This window comes from Salmo salar, chromosome ssa26 (genome assembly GCF_905237065.1).
Source record: "Salmo salar chromosome ssa26, Ssal_v3.1, whole genome shotgun sequence".
Classification (NCBI taxonomy): domain Eukaryota; kingdom Metazoa; phylum Chordata; class Actinopteri; order Salmoniformes; family Salmonidae; genus Salmo; species Salmo salar.
This window is the reverse complement of record NC_059467.1, coordinates 38810448-38830952: the sequence shown is the minus strand read 5'-3', so window position 1 is coordinate 38830952 and position 20505 is coordinate 38810448. Positions and strand designations below refer to the sequence as shown.

At 50.5% G+C, this 20505-nt stretch overlaps 1 protein-coding gene across 1 annotated transcript in view; it reads right to left on the bottom strand.

Annotated features, from left to right (window-relative positions):
- Positions 1-4806: 4806 nt before the first annotated feature.
- The window catches only part of LOC106587796 (cleavage stimulation factor subunit 3), a 52002-nt gene continuing 36303 nt past the window's right edge, over positions 4807-20505 (bottom strand). Inside the window, exons 11-20 of the mRNA XM_045708269.1 lie at positions 19914-20023; positions 19655-19771; positions 19106-19324; positions 18728-18830; positions 14886-14955; positions 14168-14363; positions 13796-13949; positions 6410-6504; positions 5475-5535; positions 4807-5378 (exon numbers count right to left, since the gene is read on the bottom strand). Of these exons, the coding sequence (XP_045564225.1) occupies positions 5179-5378; positions 5475-5535; positions 6410-6504; positions 13796-13949; positions 14168-14363; positions 14886-14955; positions 18728-18830; positions 19106-19324; positions 19655-19771; positions 19914-20023 (1325 nt within the window). The 3' untranslated portion in view covers positions 4807-5178. The remainder of the gene's footprint in view (positions 5379-5474; positions 5536-6409; positions 6505-13795; positions 13950-14167; positions 14364-14885; positions 14956-18727; positions 18831-19105; positions 19325-19654; positions 19772-19913; positions 20024-20505) is intronic.

The window sequence follows — 20505 nt, the reverse complement described above, 5'->3', positions numbered from 1 at the left end:
TAGGAATCTGACAAGATATTCCCAGTCCACACAGTATTCATTTAGGTTAACTTACCAATGCTTGTGTTACCTGCTGTTGAAATATTACTTTTATAAATTGGATATTCACCAGATTTTGAGGAAAGGATATAATGTTGGTGTCCATCACTGTGTCTAGTGAAGTGAAGAATCTGACAAGACCTTCCCAGCCCATAGACAGTACTCAGGGTATCTCAATGGATGGTCTTGTCTGTTCACAGACAGTACTCAGGGTATCTCAATGGATGGTCTTGTCTGTTCACAGACAGTACTCAGGGTATCTCAATGGATGGTCTTGTCTGTTCACAGACAGTACTCAGGGTATCTCAATGGATGGTCTTGTCTGTTCACAGACAGTACTCAGGGTATCTCAATGGATGGTCTTGTCTGTTCACAGACAGTACTCAGGGTATCTCAATGGATGGTCTTGTCTGTTCACAGACAGTACTCAGGGTATCTCAATGGATGGTCTTGTCTGTTCACAGACAGTACTCAGGGTATCTCAATGGATGGTCTTGTCTGTTCACAGACAGTACTCAGGGTATCTCAATGGATGGTCTTGTCTGTTCACAGACAGTACTCAGGGTATCTCAATGGATGGTCTTGTCTGTTCACAGACAGTACTCAGGGTATCTCAATGGATGGTCTTGTCTGTTCACAGACAGTACTCAGGGTATCTCAATGGATGGTCTTGTCTGTTCACAGACAGTACTCAGGGTATCTCAATGGATGGTCTTGTCTGTTCACAGACAGTACTCAGGGTATCTCAATGGATGGTCTTGTCTGTTCACAGATGCCCGTCATAACCCGACAACACTTCACCTTTACATATTTAGAAACTTAAACATACTTCAAAGTCCAGTACAGAATCTTGTTGCCGGTTTTGACTTGAGTCATATTCAGGTCTCGAAACATGACTGATTTGCAGCAGCGGAAGAGGCCTGGTCTCATACTCTCTTGATAAAGCTACTGAATTCCACACATTGATGTGGGAATGAGCTCTTTGGGCCAATTTTAAAGAATTAACTAGCAACAGATGAATAAAACAAACAAAACAATCGTAGTCCTCCCATGACCCATAAGTGGGTCCCAACCAACAGTTTAGGAACTACTAAGATACTGAATGCTGCATAACAATCCAGTTGATATAAGGGTCTGATTAGACAGCAGAGACACACAGTAGCTACAGTGTTTGACACCCGGGTTACACAGCACATCCTGATATAGAGGATCTATAGTCCTGTTTGAGACTGGATATCCCACAGACACTTCTGTTTACTTGACTAACTAGCAGTCACTTCAAAAGAAACTCTTGTAAAAACCAATCAGATGGGGTAGCATACTAATGTACGGAAGGGAAAGCATGTAGACTAGAGAGAGGAGAGTGGAGGACAGGGAGGAGTGAAGGAGATGAGTGTAGGAGAGAGCAGTGGAGGAGAGGAGAGAGGAGTGGAGGAGAGAGGAGGACAGGGAGGAGTGAAGGAGAGGAGTGGAGGAGAGAGCAGTGGAGGAGTGGAGGAGAGGAGAGAGGAGAGAGAGGAGTGAAGGAGAGGAGAGGAGGAGAGAAAGGAGTGGAGGAGAGAAAGGAGTGGAGGAGAGAGAGGAGTGAAGGAGAGAGAGGAGTGGAGGAGAGAGAGGAGTGAAGGAGAGAGAGGAGAGGAGGAGAGAGAAGAGTGAAGGAGAGGAGGAGAGAGAGGAGTGAAGGAGTGGTGGAGAGAGAGGAGTGGATGAGAGAGAGAGGAGTGGAGGAGAGGAGGAGAGAGGAGTATAGGAGAGGAGGAGAGAGAGGAGTGAAGGAGTGGTGGAGAGAGAGGAGTGGAGGAGAGAGAGAGATGAGTGGAGGAGAGAGAGGAGTGGAGGAGTGGAGGAGAGAGATGAGTGGAGGAGAGAGAGGAGTGGAGGAGAGAGAGGAGTGGTGGAGAGAGAGGAGTGGAGGAGCTCTCTCACACAGTGGTGTTGGGCAACTCCCTACTATTAACCTACAGCACAATCTGAAATTGATTGACTTGGGGCTACAGTAGATGTCTGGTAAAGGGCTGATTGACTTGGGGCTACAGCAGATGTCTGGTAAAGGGCTGATTGACTTGGGGCTACAGTAGATGTCTGGTAAAGGGCTGATTGACTTGGGGCTAGGTGTCTGGTAAAGGGCTGATTGACTTGGGGCTAGGTGTCTGGTAAAGGGCTGATTGACTTGGGGCTAGGTGTCTGGTAAAGGGCTGATTGACTTGGGGCTAGGTGTCTGGTAAAGGGCTGATTGACTTGGGGCTAGGTGTCTGGTAAAGGGCTGATTGACTTGGGGCTAGGTGTCTGGTAAAGGGCTGATTGACTTGGGGCTAGGTGTCTGGTAAAGGGCTGAATGACTTGGGGCTACAGTAGTTGTCTGGTAAAGGGCTGATTGACTTGGGGCTACAGTAGATGTCTGGTAAAGGGCTGAATGACTTGGGGCTAGGTGTCTGGTAAAGGGCTGAATGACTTGGGGCTAGGTGTCTGGTAAAGGGCTGATCGACTTGGGGCTAGGTGTCTGGTAAAGGGCTGATTGACTTGGGGTTAGGTGTCTGGTAAAGGGCTGATCGACTTGGGGCTAGGTGTCTGGTAAAGGGCTGAATGACTTGGGGCTAGGTGTCTGGTAAAGGGCTGATCGACTTGGGGCTAGGTGTCTGGTAAAGGGCTGATTGACTTGGGGCTAGGTGTCTGGTAAAGGGCTGATTGACTTGGGGCTAGGTGTCTGGTAAAGGGCTGATTGACTTGGGGCTAGGTGTCTGGTAAAGGGCTGATCGACTTGGGGCTAGGTGTCTGGTAAAGGGCTGATCGACTTGGGGCTAGGTGTCTGGTAAAGGGCTGATCGACTTGGGGCTAGGTGTCTGGTAAAGGGCTGAATGACTTGGGGCTAGGTGTCTGGTAAAGGGCTGATCGACTTGGGGCTACAGTAGATGTCTGGTAAAGGGCTGATTGACTTGGGGCTAGGTGTCTGGTAAAGGGCTGATCGACTTGGGGCTAGGTGTCTGGTAAAGGGCTGAATGACTTGGGGCTAGGTGTCTGGTAAAGGGCTGATTGACTTGGGGCTAGGTGTCTGGTAAAGGGCTGAATGACTTGGGGCTACAGTAGATGTCTGGTAAAGGGCTGATTGACTTGGGGCTAGGTGTCTGGTAAAGGGCTGATCGACTTGGGGCTAGGTGTCTGGTAAAGGGCTGATTGACTTGGGGCTAGGTGTCTGGTAAAGGGCTGAATGACTTGGGGCTAGGTGTCTGGTAAAGGGCTGAATGACTTGGGGCTAGGTGTCTGGTAAAGGGCTGATTGACTTGGGGCTAGGTGTCTGGTAAAGGGCTGATTGACTTGGGGCTAGGTGTCTGGTAAAGGGCTGATTGACTTGGGGCTAGGTGTCTGGTAAAGGGCTGATCGACTTGGGGCTAGGTGTCTGGTAAAGGGCTGAATGACTTGGGGCTAGGTGTCTGGTAAAGGGCTGATTGACTTGGGGCTAGGTGTCTGGTAAAGGGCTGATTGACTTGGGGCTAGGTGTCTGGTAAAGGGCTGATCGACTTGGGGCTAGGTGTCTGGTAAAGGGCTGAATGACTTGGGGCTAGGTGTCTGGTAAAGGGCTGATCGACTTGGGGCTAGGTGTCTGGTAAAGGGCTGAATGACTTGGGGCTAGGTGTCTGGTAAAGGCCCAGATGATATGACAACATTATGGTGTGGAGGGCACATCGTTAGTGTTGTGATCTGTTATGGATATCTCTCCTTCAGAGGACTTTGTCACTGTGAATAGGTTTAATAGAGCCCAGGGTAAATGAGCTGCAAAACAACTCATTCTCAGTTGATTATCAGCCGTAGTGGAAGCTATTGTGTGCAAGGTGGAGAAATATTGATGTACACCCTGCCTTAATGAACAGCAGGAATACTTCCTCTAGGAAGCATGTTATTGAGTGTGTCTTAGGCCACATTAAAATCCCCTGTCCTCCAAACCACATGACGAGAGTTCAGCCAATGCACCATTAAGATGTATTCTAGTATGTATCCATGTGAAATGCACCAACACACACAGCTACGTTCAAAAATACTATTTTTGATTGGCTAGTTTACTGTGCATATCGGATTGTTACATATGAGGTTGTGTCAGCAGCAAATAGCAGCAGGTATTTAAATCAGTCCCCTCTCCACATGTTCTCTTCCACAACCTTAACCCATGAGGAATGAGGTCAGTGGAGATTTGGACCGGAAGGAAGAACACAATTTTTAAACTCAATGAACCAACTTCTCCCGTCCCAACACATTAGCCATCACGCTTACGCTTTGGATGTTCTCCCAGAATCTATTCAGTTAAGACAAATATAGGGCCCTTTAAAGACACCTAGATTTGCCAGTTCCTGGACTGATCTGATCTGATCTGGGTGTGATACCGGCCTACAATGCACCTGTACGTAGATCAGTCAGAGTTACTCAGTTAATAACAGGCTGGTGGAGGTGACCAGAGGCAGACCTATCTCAGCCCTAACAGACAGATGGGAGTTCTTGTGATGGTCTGGTACTGAGCAGGTCCCATCATCAAGGCAGGGAATATGATTAGATAGATGGAGACTGCTTTTATCAGGCTCCACTGCTGATGCACTGATACACACAGCTGGAAATCTCTGGTCTAGACAGCACCATGCTGAAACCTAGTGGTGACTATTAAATGTGCGCAGCCAAAGTTATATACTGTAGACTTTACCCCTCAAACATGATTATCCTTGAAATAATCTGAAAATAATCTAAGAACAGAAGTGATCATTTCAGTAACAAGACAGGAGACACTTTGTTTTGGTTGTTTTCTCCCCTTTTTATTGGAAGGAAATGTGTTCTCTCAATTTGACTAGAAAAACAGGTCGATTCCATTTGTCCATCACCAGAGGTTCACAGGGCCAAACAGCTGAGTGTCAAATTAAGGGTTGAATTAAAAACTTTGTACAGTATTAGTCACCCAGCTTTAAAAAATAAAACTGTTAAAAAAACACCAAGAACAAAAAAACAAACAGGTGTGTGTAGAGGGACCAACGATGGTTGGATATAAAGAATCTTCCAGACAAACTTCAGACGAGTCTGTTTGCCCTAAAAGGTTTGACGTAATGGGTTGCATTCCTGTACAGAGTCCATCCCAAGTGTGTGTGTGTCTGAGTGAGTGTGTGTTCACCGGATCCTCTTCTGCTGGCGAGCGCGGTAGATGTCGTGAACGGGTGGGGCCACAGCGCCCTTGTCCTCTTCTTCATCAGAGTCTGCGTTGGGTCTCTTCAGTGACTTGGTCATGGCATGGTTCTCCATGGAGCCATTCCCTTCTCCGCTGGCATCAGGCTGCCTGCCTGTTATCAACTCTACTGCTGCATCTACAGCTGAGAGAGAGATATGTATCAACGTTATGTGTGCTATTCAGGCAAAGGAAAATCTAAAGGGAAGCTTGGTGATATGACAGTTTCAAAGCTACTTACTCTCTGGTAGTGTACATCTCCTGAAGCTCTCCATCAGTTCATCCACCTGCACAAAGGGCCCCTGCAGAAACACCACAACATCAGCACAACAACCACATGATGTCACCAACAGTGAGTGGTGGGGTGTTGGTACAGTGATGTCACCAACAGTGAGTGGTGGGGTGTTGGTACAGTAATGTCACCGACAGTGAGTGGTGGGGTGTTGGTACTGTAATGTCACCAACAGTGAGTGGTGGGGTGTTGGTACAGTGATGTCACCAACAGTGAGTGGTGGGGTGTTGGTACAGTGATGTCACCAACAGTGAGTGGTGGGGTGTTGGTACTGTAATGTCACCAACAGTGAGTGGTGGGGTGTTGGTACAGTGATGTCACCAACAGTGAGTGGTGGGGTGTTGGTACTGTGATGTCACCAACAGTGAGTGGTGGGGTGTTGGTACAGTGATGTCACCAACAGTGAGTGGTGGGGTGTTGGTACAGTGATGTCACCAACAGTGAGTGGTGGGGTGTTGGTACAGTGATGTCACCAACAGTGAGTGGTGGGGTGTTGGTACAGTGATGTCACCAACAGTGAGTGGTGGGGTGTTGGTACAGTGATGTCACCAACAGTGAGTGGTGGGGTGTTGGTACAGTGATGTCACCAACAGTGAGTGGTGGGGTGTTGGTACAGTGATGTCACCAACAGTGAGTGGTGGGGTGTTGGTACAGTGATGTCACCAACAGTGAGTGGTGGGGTGTTGGTACTGTAATGTCACCAACAGTGAGTGGTGGGGTGTTGGTACAGTGATGTCACCAACAGTGAGTGGTGGGGTGTTGGTACAGTGATGTCACCAACAGTGAGTGGTGGGGTGTTGGTACTGTAATGTCACCAACAGTGAGTGGTGGGGTGTTGGTACTGTAATGTCACCAACAGTGAGTGGTGGGGTGTTGGTACTGACCACGAAGCAGGTGGGTGGTGGCAGTAGCTTCATCAGGATGACTGCGGCCGGGGGGACTGGGAAAACCCCCCCTGGAACAGGGTGCAGTCCTGGAGCTGTGGGGCGAGACAAGAGCATGTGAGCGGAGCTGGAATGGAGCATGGCTAGTAGGTACGGGCCAGGTGTCGTAGCTGGTAGGGGTAGAGGAGGGGGTAAGGTACCTACTAGCCAGGTGTCGTAGCTGGTAGGGTAGAGGAGGGGGTAAGGTACCTACTAGCCAGGTGTCGTACCTGGTAGGGGTAGAGGAGGGGGTAAGGTACCTACTAGCCAGGTGTCGTAGCTGGTAGGGTAGAGGAGGGGTAAGGTACCTACTAGCCAGGTGTCGTAGCTGGTAGGGATAGAGGAGGGGGTAAGGTACCTACTAGCCAGGTGTCGTAGCTGGTAGGGTAGAGGAGGGGGGTAAGGTACCTACTAGCCAGGTGTCGTAGCTGGTAGGGGTAGAGGAGGGGGGTAAGGTACCTACTAGCCAGGTGTCGTAGCTGGTAGGGGTAGAGGAGGGGTAAGGTACCTACTAGCCAGGTGTCGTAGCTGGTAGGGGTAGAGGAGGGGTAAGGTACCTACTAGCCAGGTGTCGTAGCTGGTAGGGGTAGAGGAGGGGGTAAGGTACCTACTAGCCAGGTGTCGTAGCTGGTAGGGGTAGAGGAGGGGGGTAAGGGACCTACTAGCCAGGTGTCGTAGCTGGTAGGGTAGAGGAGGGGGTAAGGTACCTACTAGCCAGGTGTCGTAGCTGGTAGGGGTAGAGGAGGGGTAAGGTACCTACTAGCCAGGTGTCGTAGCTGGTAGGGTAGAGGAGGGGGTAAGGTACCTACTAGCCAGGTGTCGTAGCTGGTAGGGTAGAGGAGGGGGTAAGGTACCTACTAGCCAGGTGTCGTAGCTGGTAGAGTAGAGGAGGGGGTAAGGTACCTACTAGCCAGGTGTCGTAGCTGGTAGGGATAGAGGAGGGGGGTAAGGTACCTACTAGCCAGGTGTCGTAGCTGGTAGGGTAGAGGAGGGGTAAGGTACCTACTAGCCAGGTGTCGTAGCTGGTAGGGGTAGAGGGGGGTAAGGTACCTACTAGCCAGGTGTCGTAGCTGGTAGGGGTAGAGGGGGGTAAGGTACCTACTAGCCAGGTGTCGTAGCTGGTAGGGGTAGAGGAGGGGGGTAAGGTACCTACTAGCCAGGTGTCGTAGCTGGTAGGGTAGAGGAGGGGGGTAAGGTACCTACTAGCCAGGTGTCGTAGCTGGTAGGGTAGAGGAGGGGTAAGGTACCTACTAGCCAGGTGTCGTAGCTGGTAGGGTTAGAGGAGGGGGGTAAGGTACCTACTAGCCAGGTGTCGTAGCTGGTAGGGATAGAGGAGGGGGTAAGGTACCTACTAGCCAGGTGTCGTAGCTGGTAGGGTAGAGGAGGGGGTAAGGTACCTACTAGCCAGGTGTCGTAGCTGGTAGGGGTAGAGGAGGGGGTAAGGGACCTACTAGCCAGGTGTCGTAGCTGGTAGGGTAGAGGAGGGGGGTAAGGTACCTACTAGCCAGGTGTCGTAGCTGGTAGGGGTAGAGGAGGGGTAAGGTACCTACTAGCCAGGTGTCGTAGCTGGTAGGGGTAGAGGAGGGGCTAAGGGACCTACTAGCCAGGTGTCGTAGCTGGTAGGGTAGAGGAGGGGTAAGGGACCTACTAGCCAGGTGTCGTAGCTGGTAGGGTAGAGGAGGGGGTAAGGTACCTACTAGCCAGGTGTCGTAGCTGGTAGGGGTAGAGGAGGGGGTAAGGTACCTACTAGCCAGGTGTCGTAGCTGGTAGGGGTAGAGGAGGGGGTAAGGTACCTACTAGCCAGGTGTCGTAGCTGGTAGGGGTAGAGGAGGGGGTAAGGTACCTACTAGCCAGGTGTCGTAGCTGGTAGGGTAGAGGAGGGGGTAAGGTACCTACTAGCCAGGTGTCCTAGCTGGTAGGGTAGAGGAGGGGGTAAGGTACCTACTAGCCAGGTGTCGTAGCTGGTAGGGGTAGAGGAGGGGGTAAGGTACCTACTAGCCAGGTGTCGTAGCTGGTAGGGTAGAGGAGGGGGTAAGGTACCTACTAGCCAGGTGTCGTAGCTGGTAGGGTAGAGGAGGGGGGTAAGGTACCTACTAGCCAGGTGTCGTAGCTGGTAGGGTAGAGGAGGGGTAAGGTACCTACTAGCCAGGTGTCGTACCTGGTAGGGTAGAGGAGGGGGTAAGGTACCTACTAGCCAGGTGTCGTAGCTGGTAGGGGTAGAGGAGAGGGTAAGGTACCTACTAGCCAGGTGTCGTAGCTGGTAGGGTAGAGGAGGGGGTAAGGGACCTACTAGCCAGGTGTCGTAGCTGGTAGGGTAGAGGAGGGGGTAAGGTACCTACTAGCCAGGTGTCGTAGCTGGTAGGGTAGAGGAGGGGGTAAGGTACCTACTAGCCAGGTGTCGTAGCTGGTAGGGGTAGAGGAGGGGGGTAAGGTACCTACTAGCCAGGTGTCGTAGCTGGTAGGGTAGAGGAGGGGGTAAGGTACCTACTAGCCAGGTGTCGTAGCTGGTAGGGTAGAGGAGGGGGTAAGGTACCTACTAGCCAGGTGTCGTAGCTGGTAGGGTAGAGGAGGGGGTAAGGTACCTACTAGCCAGGTGTCATAGCTGGTAGGGTAGAGGAGGGGGTAAGGTACCTACTAGCCAGGTGTCGTAGCTGGTAGGGGTAGAGGAGGGGTAAGGTACCTACTAGCCAGGTGTCGTAGCTGGTAGGGTAGAGGAGGGGGTAAGGTACCTACTAGCCAGGTGTCGTAGCTGGTAGGGGTAGAGGAGGGGGGTAAGGTACCTACTAGCCAGGTGTCGTAGCTGGTAGGGATAGAGGAGGGGGTAAGGTACCTACTAGCCAGGTGTCGTAGCTGGTAGGGGTAGAGGAGGGGTAAGGGACCTACTAGCCAGGTGTCGTAGCTGGTAGGGGTAGAGGAGGGGGTAAGGTACCTACTAGCCAGGTGTCGTAGCTGGTAGGGATAGAGGAGGGGGTAAGGTACCTACTAGCCAGGTGTCGTAGCTGGTAGGGATAGAGGAGGGGGTAAGGTACCTACTAGCCAGGTGTCGTAGCTGGTAGGGTAGAGGAGGGGGTAAGGTACCTACTAGCCAGGTGTCGTAGCTGGTAGGGGTAGAGGAGGGGGTAAGGTACCTACTAGCCAGGTGTCGTAGCTGGTAGGGGTAGAGGAGGGGGTAAGGTACCTACTAGCCAGGTGTCGTAGCTGGTAGGGGTAGAGGAGAGGGGTAAGGTACCTACTAGCCAGGTGTCGTAGCTGGTAGGGGTAGAGGAGGGGGTAAGGGACCTACTAGCCAGGTGTCGTAGCTGGTAGGGTAGAGGAGGGGGTAAGGTACCTACTAGCCAGGTGTCGTAGCTGGTAGGGTAGAGGAGGGGGTAAGGTACCTACTAGCCAGGTGTCGTAGCTGGTAGGGGTAGAGGAGGGGGTAAGGTACCTACTAGCCAGGTGTCGTAGCTGGTAGGGTAGAGGAGGGGGTAAGGTACCTACTAGCCAGGTGTCGTAGCTGGTAGGGTAGAGGAGGGGGTAAGGTACCTACTAGCCAGGTGTCGTAGCTGGTAGGGTAGAGGAGGGGGTAAGGTACCTACTAGCCAGGTGTCGTAGCTGGTAGGGGTAGAGGAGGGGGTAAGGTACCTACTAGCCAGGTGTCGTAGCTGGTAGGGGTAGAGGAGGGGGTAAGGTACCTACTAGCCAGGTGTCGTAGCTGGTAGGGTAGAGGAGGGGGTAAGGTACCTACTAGCCAGGTGTCGTAGCTGGTAGGGGTAGAGGAGGGGGTAAGGTACCTACTAGCCAGGTGTCGTAGCTGGTAGGGATAGAGGAGGGGGTAAGGTACCTACTAGCCAGGTGTCGTAGCTGGTAGGGGTAGAGGAGGGGTAAGGGACCTACTAGCCAGGTGTCGTAGCTGGTAGGGGTAGAGGAGGGGGTAAGGTACCTACTAGCCAGGTGTCGTAGCTGGTAGGGGTAGAGGAGGGGGTAAGGTACCTACTAGCCAGGTGTCGTAGCTGGTAGGGATAGAGGAGGGGGGTAAGGTACCTACTAGCCAGGTGTCGTAGCTGGTAGGGTAGAGGAGGGGGTAAGGTACCTACTAGCCAGGTGTCGTAGCTGGTAGGGGTAGAGGAGGGGGTAAGGTACCTACTAGCCAGGTGTCGTAGCTGGTAGGGGTAGAGGAGGGGGTAAGGTACCTACTAGCCAGGTGTCGTAGCTGGTAGGGTAGAGGAGGGGGTAAGGTACCTACTAGCCAGGTGTCGTAGCTGGTAGGGGTAGAGGAGGGGGGTAAGGTACCTACTAGCCAGGTGTCGTAGCTGGTAGGGGTAGAGGAGGGGGTAAGGTACCTACTAGCCAGGTGTCGTAGCTGGTAGGGTAGAGGAGGGGGTAAGGTACCTACTAGCCAGGTGTCGTAGCTGGTAGGGGTAGAGGAGGGGGTAAGGTACCTACTAGCCAGGTGTCGTAGCTGGTAGAGTAGAGGAGGGGGTAAGGTACCTACTAGCCAGGTGTCGTAGCTGGTAGGGTAGAGGAGGGGGTAAGGTACCTACTAGCCAGGTGTCGTAGCTGGTAGGGTAGAGGAGGGGGGTAAGGTACCTACTAGCCAGGTGTCGTAGCTGGTAGGGGATAGAGGAGGGGGGTAAGGTACCTACTAGCCAGGTGTCGTAGCTGGTAGGGTAGAGGAGGGGGTAAGGTACCTACTAGCCAGGTGTCGTAGCTGGTAGGGATAGAGGAGGGGGTAAGGTACCTACTAGCCAGGTGTCGTAGCTGGTAGGGGTAGAGGAGGGGGTAAGGTACCTACTAGCCAGGTGTCGTAGCTGGTAGGGTAGAGGAGGGGGTAAGGTACCTACTAGCCAGGTGTCGTAGCTGGTAGGGGTAGAGGAGGGGGTAAGGTACCTACTAGCCAGGTGTCGTAGCTGGTAGGGGTGGAGGAGGGGGTAAGGTACCTACTAGCCAGGTGTCGTAGCTGGTAGGGGTAGAGGAGGGGGTAAGGTACCTACTAGCCAGGTGTCGTAGCTGGTAGGGTAGAGGAGGGGGTAAGGTACCTACTAGCCAGGTGTCGTAGCTGGTAGGGGTAGAGGAGGGGTAAGGTACCTACTAGCCAGGTGTCGTAGCTGGTAGGAGTAGAGGAGGGGGTAAGGTACCTACTAGCCAGGTGTCGTAGCTGGTAGGGGTAGAGGAGGGGTAAGGTACCTACTAGCCAGGTGTCGTAGCTGGTAGGGTTAGAGGAGGGGGTAAGGTACCTACTAGCCAGGTGTCGTAGCTGGTAGGGGTAGAGGAGGGGGTAAGGTACCTACTAGCCAGGTGTCGTAGCTGGTAGGGGTAGAGGAGGGGGTAAGGTACCTACTAGCCAGGTGTCGTAGCTGGTAGGGTAGAGGAGGGGGTAAGGTACCTACTAGCCAGGTGTCGTAGCTGGTAGGGGTAGAGGAGGGGGTAAGGTACCTACTAGCCAGGTGTCGTAGCTGGTAGGGTTAGAGGAGGGGGTAAGGTACCTACTAGCCAGGTGTCGTAGCTGGTAGGGGTAGAGGAGGGGTAAAGTACCTACTAGCCAGGTGTCGTAGCTGGTAGGGATAGAGGAGGGGGTAAGGTACCTTCTAGCCAGGTGTCGTAGCTGGTAGGGGTAGAGGAGGGGGTAAGGTACCTACTAGCCAGGTGTCGTAGCTGGTAGGGTAGAGGAGGGGGTAAGGTACCTACTAGTCAGGTGTCGTAGCTGGTAGGGGTGGGTAAGGTACCTACTAGCCAGGTGTAGTAGCTGGTAGGGGTAGAGGAGTAGGTAAGGTACCTACTAGCCAGGTGTCGTAGCTGGTAGGGTGGAGGAGGGGGGTAAAGTACCTACTAGCCAGGTGTCGTAGCTGGTAGGGTAGAGGATGGGGGTAAGGTACCTACTAGCCAGGTGTCGTAGCTGGTAGGGGTAGAGGAGGGGGGTAAGGTACCTACTAGCCAGGTGTCGTAGCTGGTAGGGTAGAGGAGGGGGTAAGGTACCTACTAGCCAGGTGTCGTAGCTGGTAGGGTAGAGGAGGGGGTAAGGTACCTACTAGCCAGGTGTCGTAGCTGGTAGGGGTAGAGGAGGGGGTAAGGTACCTACTAGCCAGGTGTCGTAGCTGGTAGGGGTAGAGGAGGGGGTAAGGTACCTACTAGCCAGGTGTCGTAGCTGGTAGGGGTAGAGGAGGGGGTAAGGGACCTACTAGCCAGGTGTCGTAGCTGGTAGGGTAGAGGAGGGGGTAAGGTACCTACTAGCCAGGTGTCGTAGCTGGTAGGGTAGAGGAGGGGGGTAAGGTACCTACTAGCCAGGTGTCGTAGCTGGTAGGGATAGAGGAGGGGGTAAGGTACCTACTAGCCAGGTGTCGTAGCTGGTAGGGGTGGAGGAGGGGGTAAGGTACCTACTAGCCAGGTGTCCTAGCTGGTAGGGTAGAGGAGGGGGGGTAAGGTACCTACTAGCCAGGTGTCGTAGCTGGTAGGGATAGAGGAGGGGGTAAGGTACCTACTAGCCAGGTGTCGTAGCTGGTAGGGTAGAGGAGGGGTAAGGTACCTACTAGCCAGGTGTCGTAGCTGGTAGGGATAGAGGAGGGGGTAAGGTACCTACTAGCCAGGTGTCGTAGCTGGTAGGGGTAGAGGAGGGGGGTAAGGGACCTACTAGCCAGGTGTCGTAGCTGGTAGGGGTAGAGGGGGGTAAGGTACCTACTAGCCAGGTGTCGTAGCTGGTAGGGTAGAGGAGGGGTAAGGTACCTACTAGCCAGGTGTCGTAGCTGGTAGGGTAGAGGAGGGGGGTAAGGGACCTACTAGCCAGGTGTCGTAGCTGGTAGGGTAGAGGAGGGGGGTAAGGTACCTACTAGCCAGGTGTCGTAGCTGGTAGGGGTAGAGGAGGGGGTAAGGTACCTACTAGCCAGGTGTCGTAGCTGGTAGGGTAGAGGAGGGGGGTAAGGGACCTACTAGCCAGGTGTCGTAGCTGGTAGGGTAGAGGAGGGGGTAAGGGACCTACTAGCCAGGTGTCGTAGCTGGTAGGGTAGAGGAGGGGGGTAAGGTACCTACTAGCCAGGTGTCGTAGCTGGTAGGGATAGAGGAGGGGGTAAGGTACCTACTAGCCAGGTGTCGTAGCTGGTAGGGGTAGAGGAGGGGGTAAGGGACCTACTAGCCAGGTGTCGTAGCTGGTAGGGTAGAGGAGGGGTAAGGTACCTACTAGCCAGGTGTCGTAGCTGGTAGGGATAGAGGAGGGGGTAAGGTACCTACTAGCCAGGTGTCGTAGCTGGTAGGGGTAGAGGAGGGGGTAAGGTACGTACGGGCCTGGTGTCGTAGCTGGTAGGGGTAGAGGAGGGGGTAAGGTACCTACTAGCCAGGTGTCGTAGCTGGTAGGGATAGAGGGGGTAAGGTACGTACGGGCCTGGTGTCGTGGTTGGTAGGGGATCATCTGGTTAGTGTCAGGTTTGGGGTACTCTGGTTTGCGGTCGGCCTCGTCCTTTTGCGTGGGAGCCGATGGAGTCACCACCGTCTCTGTCTGGAGCAGCGCCGCCAGTTTGGCACGGGACACGTCCTGCACACACACAGGTTAAAATCATAGAATTCTAAACAGATATCCTTTACCCTCACGTGATTGAAGAGTTGAACAAGAGAGAAACACACAAATGGTCCACTTGTTTTATATCCATAGATCTGTTTCTATTGAAGAGTCTTCAACAGGTGAAGAGGCCATAGCAGTCAGAATCATCTTTCTGTGTAAATGTAGCTGTAGAAATTACCAGTTGTACAGACCTTGTATCCGAGAGCTTTGAGCTCGCTGGCAGAGCAGGGGTACAGGTCCATGAACTTGTATCTGTCCACCAGCAGGGCTGTCTCCTTGCCTTCGTACTCGTCCTTGAAGGCCGTGAAACGCCTGCGCTCCACCTTCAGGATACTGGCCAGGTCCCCGATGTTACTCTCAAAGGCCAAGAAACGTGCCCAGATCTCACTGAGAGAGAGGTGTTGACAAACACACAGGCCCATTAGTAACACAATAACAGACAGATCTAATGTGGGTGTTCTATAATAACACAACAACAGACAGATCTAATGTGGGTGTCCTATAATAACACAACAACAGACAGATCTAATGTGGGTGTCCTATAATAACACAACAACAGACAGATCTAATGTGGGTGTCCTATAATAACACAACAACAGACAGATCGAATGTGGGTGTCCTATAATAACACAACAACAGACAGATCTAATGTGGGTGTTCTATAATAACACAACAGACAGATCTAATGTGGGTGTCCTATAATAACACAACAACAGACAGATCTAATGTGGGTGTTCTATAATAACACAACAGACAGATCTAATGTGGGTGTTCTATAATAACACAACAGACAGATCTAATGTGGGTGTTCTATAATAACACAACAGACAGATCTAATGTGGGTGTTCTATAATAACACAACAACAGACAGATCTAATGTGGGTGTTGTAGGAACATAATTCCTCATACCCAGACTTCTCTGGCGACAGGCTTCCCGAGGTGAGAACACGCTCAAACAGAACTCTGGTGTTGTTGTCCTCTGGAGGGCGGTAGAGAAAGAGGTGAGGCTTTCAAACTCATTAATCTACCTTTTTGTTGCAGATAATGCCTCAGCATCTGTCTCCTAATTTACAGCATAACACCACATCTACACTGAACAAAAATATAAAATGAACATGTAAAGTGTTGGTCCCATGTTTCATCCCAGAAATGTTCCATACACACAAAAAGCTTATTTCCTCCAAATTTTGTGCAAATTTGTTTATATCTGTTAGTGAGCATTTCTCCTTTGCCAAGAAAATCCATCCACCTGACAGGTGTGGCATATCAAGAACCTGATTAATAAAGGATCAGACCCTTTTTTTTACAATTTCTCCTAAAATGACATACCCAAATCTAACTGCCTGTAGCTCAGGACCTGAAGCAAGGATATGCATATTCTTGATACCATTTGAAAGGAAACACTGAAGTTTGTGGAAATATGAAATGAATGTAGGAGAATAACACACATTAGATCTGGTAAAAGATAATACAAAAAACATGCTGTTAGAAGGCTAAAATATGAGAAAGTGAAGAAGAGAAAGGCCAAAATATGACTTAGAATTTAAGCGCAATATAGATTTTGGCCACGAGAGGCAGCAGTGTATGTGCAACGGTTAAGACTGATCCAATGAACCATTGAATTTCTGTTCAAAATGTTGTATCAAGACTGCCCAAATGTGCCTAATTGGTTTATTAATACATTTAAGTTCATAACTGTGCACTCTCCTCAAACAATAGCATGGTATTCTTTCACTGTAATAGCTCGTGAAAATTGGACAGCGCAGTTAGATTAAAAATAATTTAAGCTTTCTGCCAATATCACATATTTCTTTGTCCTGGGAAATGTTCTTGTTACTTACAACCTCATGCTAATCACATTAGCCTACGTTAGCTCAACTGTCCAGCGGGGGGGGACACCGACCCTGTAGGAGGTTTTAAATAGCAGGATCATTACACAGGTGCACCTTGTGCTGGGGACAATAACAGGCCACTAAAATCTGCAGTTTTGTCACACAACACAATGCCACAGGTGTCTGAAGTTGAGGGGGCATTAAATTAGCATGCTGACTGCAGGAATGTCCATCAGAGCTGTTGCCAGAGAATTTAATGTTAAGTCACCTCCAATATCTTTTTAGAGAATTAGTAGTATGTCCAACAGGCCTCATAACCACAGACCATGTGTATGGCGTGGTGTGGGCTAGCGGTTTGCTGATGTCAACTTTGTGAACAGAGTGCCCCATGGTGGCGGTGGGGTTATGGTATGGGCAGGCATAAGCTACGGACAACCAACACAACTGAATTTTATCAATGGCAATATGAACGCACAGATATACCGTGATGAAATCCTGGGACCCATTGTCGTGCCATTCATCTGCCGCCATCACCTCATATTTCAGCATGATAATGCACGGCCCCATGACGCAAGGATCTGTACACAATTCCTGGAAGCTGAAAATGTCCCAGTTCTTCCATGGCCTACATATTCACCAGACATGTTACCCATTGAGCTTATTTGGAATGTTCTGGATCGACGTGTACGACAGCGTGTTCCTGTTGCCATGAATACCCAGCAACCTAGCTCAGCCATTGAAGAGGAGTGGGACAACAGTTTACTGGCCACAATCAACAGCCTGATCAACCCTATGCGAAGGAGACTTGCTGCGCTGCATGAGGCAAATGGTGGTCACACCAGATACGGACTGGTTTTCTGATCCACGCCACCACCTTTGGTTTTTAAGGGATCTGTGACCAACAGATGCATATTTGTATTCCCAGTCATGTAAAATCTATAGATTAGGGCCTAATTTATTTATTTAAATTGACTGATTTCCTTATATTAACTGTAACTCATTCAAATCTTGGATGTTGGGTTTATACACTGCTCAAAAAAAATAAAGGGAACACTAAAATAACACATCCTAGATCTGAATGAAATCATCTTATTAAATACTTTTTTCTTTACATAGTTGAATGTGCTGACAAAATCACACACACAAAAAAAAAATCAATGGAAATCCAATTTATCAACCCATGGAGGTCTGGATTTGGAGTCACACTCAAAATTAAAGTGGAAAACCACACTACAGGCTGATCCAACTTTGATGTAATGTCCTTAAAACAAGTCAAAATGAGGCTCAGTAGTGTGTGTGGCCTCCACGTGCCTGTATGACCTCCCTACAACGCCTGGGCATGCTCCTGATGAGGTGGCGGATGTTCTCCTGAGGGATCTCCTCCCAGACCTGGACTAAAGCATCCGCCAACTCCTGGACAGTCTGTGGTGCAACGTGGCGTTGGTGGATGGCGCGAGACATGATGTCCCAGATGTGCTCAATTGGATTCAGGTCTGGGGAACGGGTGGGCCAGTCCATAGCATCAATGCCTTCCTCTTGCAGGAACTGCTGACACACTCCAGCCACATGAGGTCTAGCATTGTCTTGCATTAGGAGGAACCCAGGGCCAACCGCACCAGCATATGGTCTCACAAGGGGTCTGAGGATCTCATCTCGGTACCTAATGGCAGTCAGGCTACCTCTGGCGAGCACATGGAGGGCTGTGCGGCCCCCCAAAGAAATGCCACCCCACACCATGACTGACCCACCGCCAACCGGTCATGCTGGAGGATGTTGCAGGCAGCAGAACGTTCTCCACGGCGTCTCCAGACTCTGTCACGTCTGTCACATGTGCTCAGTGTGAACCTGCTTTCATCTGTGAAGAGCACAGGGTGCCAGTGGTGAATTCGCCAATCTTGGTGTTCTCTGGCAAATGCCAAACGTCCTGCACGGTGTTGGGCTGTAAGCACAACCCCCACCTGTGGATGTCGGGCCCTCATACCACCCTCATGGAGTCTGTTTCTGACCGTTTGAGCAGACGCATGCACATTTGTGGCCTGCTGGAGGTCATTTTGCAGGGCTCTGGCAGTGCTCCTCCTTGCACAAAGGCGGAGGTAGCGGTCCTGCAGCTGGGTTGTTGCCCTCCTACGGCCTCCTCCACGTCTCCTGATGTACTGGCCTGTCTCCTGGTAGCGCCTCCATGCTCTGGACACTACGCTGACAGACACAGCAAACCTTCTTGCCACAGCTCACATTGATGTGCCATCCTGGATGAGCTGCACTACCTGAGCCACTTGTGTGGGTTGTAGACTCCGTCTCATGCTACCACTAGAGTGAAAGCACCGCCAGCATTCAAAAGTGACCAAAACATCAGCCAGGAAGCATAGGAACTGAGAAGTGGTCTGTGGTCCCCACCTGCAGAACCACTCCTTTATTGGGGGTGTCTTGCTAATTGCCTATAATTTCCACCTGTTGTCTATTCCATTTGCACAACAGCATGTGAAATTTATTGTCAATCAGTGTTGCTTCCTAAGTGGACAGTTTGATTTCACAGAAGTGTGATTGACTTGGAGTTACATTGTGTTGTTTAAGTGTTCCCTTAATTTTTTTGAGCAGTGTATTTTTGTTCAGTATATACACGTCAATGAAATAAAGAAACACACACCAGCATCTATAGACCGCCTCTGCCTGGGTTTTTATCTAGTTTGACTATATGAGTAACTGATAGAGGATGTCACTGGGTCCATGTCATAGAGAGAATAGGATCAGCATGTTTAACAAATAGACTGATATTGGATCCCCTGTAGCCTTCAACACCATTGCTTAACAGCTATACAATCTCAATGACTGTTGCCATGGCAGCCACCCGTGGTTGTGTTATTGTTATATAAGAGGGTGAATGACAAGTCTCAATAAATGAATCCGTCACTTGTCACTTACCATTAAGGTGTGAGAGGTAATCGATGTATGCAAGTATATACTCTGGAATGTCTCCATATTTCTTCAAGCCCAGTTCAAATATCTTAAAGGCCACTGATTTGTCCTGTGAGGGAAGGTAACGGAAGACCAGTCAAACATTGAGACACAGAATGTTTCCCCTTATATTCTCTTTGCACTGTTGGCATGGGTGTCAGGCTAAGGCCACAGAGACACAGATGAAATCATATATGCATTAATCAATTGTCAGTTTTTGTCTGTCAAACGCTATTTTCAAGTCAACTGTTTTTGGTTCTCAGTCATCCGTCGACTCCGTCCCATTGCCTCAATACCACATTTTCAGACTAAATGTGTTTGTGGCCGTAGCCTATGTATACCCACCTTACTGCAGTAGTACTCCATCAGTGCTGCAGTCACATAGACGTGGTGACGCGTGCGCATGTCCTCCCGGGCCTTCTTAAAGATGATGCGGCCTGACTTGATGCCCTCGGCCCGCCGGCCAAACTTCATGTACTGGATGTAGACCAGCGTGGGGTCGATGTCCTCGATGGCCAGCAGACGGTTGTAGATGCTGTGGACCTTTTCATGCTTCAATCGACTCTGAAAGGAGGAGAGATGTGGGTTAGCTCATTCATCAATTAAATGCCTGTCAAACATTTCCTGGACCTCTATTCAACATTCATTTATACTGGTTCACACTCCACAACTTAACTCAACACGAGGATTGCTTCGGAATAATCCAATTAATTAATCTTAATAGGAATGAGACGAGACAAATGAATACGTCTGCAGTGAAAGATGCACTAATCATTTATGGATGACAGTCAATTATACATTTCCTTGGCAACCCTTGACATCTTCATATTATGACCTCATGTTTTGTTTTTGGCAAGTGTTCCGTGACAGATGATTGGTGTTCGTGCAGCTCACCTCCTCGTAGTCAGCGAATGAAAAGTACAGCAGCATGTTCTTCTTCAGCAGAGTACCGATGGCGCGCTCGTAGATGTTAGCTGCTTCGTCACTGAACACCTTAGAGTTGTTCATGTCCTGAGGAGCGGAAGAAAGGGTTCAAGTCTGGCATTTAAAAACCATATAACAGTAAGGTCTAAAATAACAAACATATCTTTTAAAACGTGGAGGAAACCCTGTTCCAATTAGGACACATTGTGACATCAGTGGCCTCTCTTACCCCCTTCTCTGCCAGTAGTTTACTGGACTGGTCCAGATACTGGGCAGCCTCATACCACACGTCAGGGTGATGGCCAAGCACCAACAGACACTGCTCATAGGCAAACATCACTGCAACATGGAGCACAATTACAACGTTAGGGCTGCAATGCTAGCAAAACCTCTACGCAACAATGGATTTCTATCAACTTTACTGTGCCTATAAAGTCTGATGGCATGCTATATCGAGTTCACACACACCACAAATATAGGAATCACTGTCCCCCCCACCACACACACCACCACTAGCTATATGAATCACTGTCCCCCCCCCCCACACCACCACAAGCTATAGGAATCACTGTCCCCCCCACCACACAAATACCACCACTAGCTATATGAATCACTGTCCCCCCCACCACCACAAGCTATAGGAATCACTGTCCCCCCACCACACACATACCACCACCAGCTATATGAATCACTGTCCCCCCCCACCACCACCACTAGCTATATGAATCACTGTCCCCCCCCCACCACACACATACCACCACTAGCTATAGGAATCACTGTCCCCCCCACCACACACATACCACAAATATAGGAATCACTGT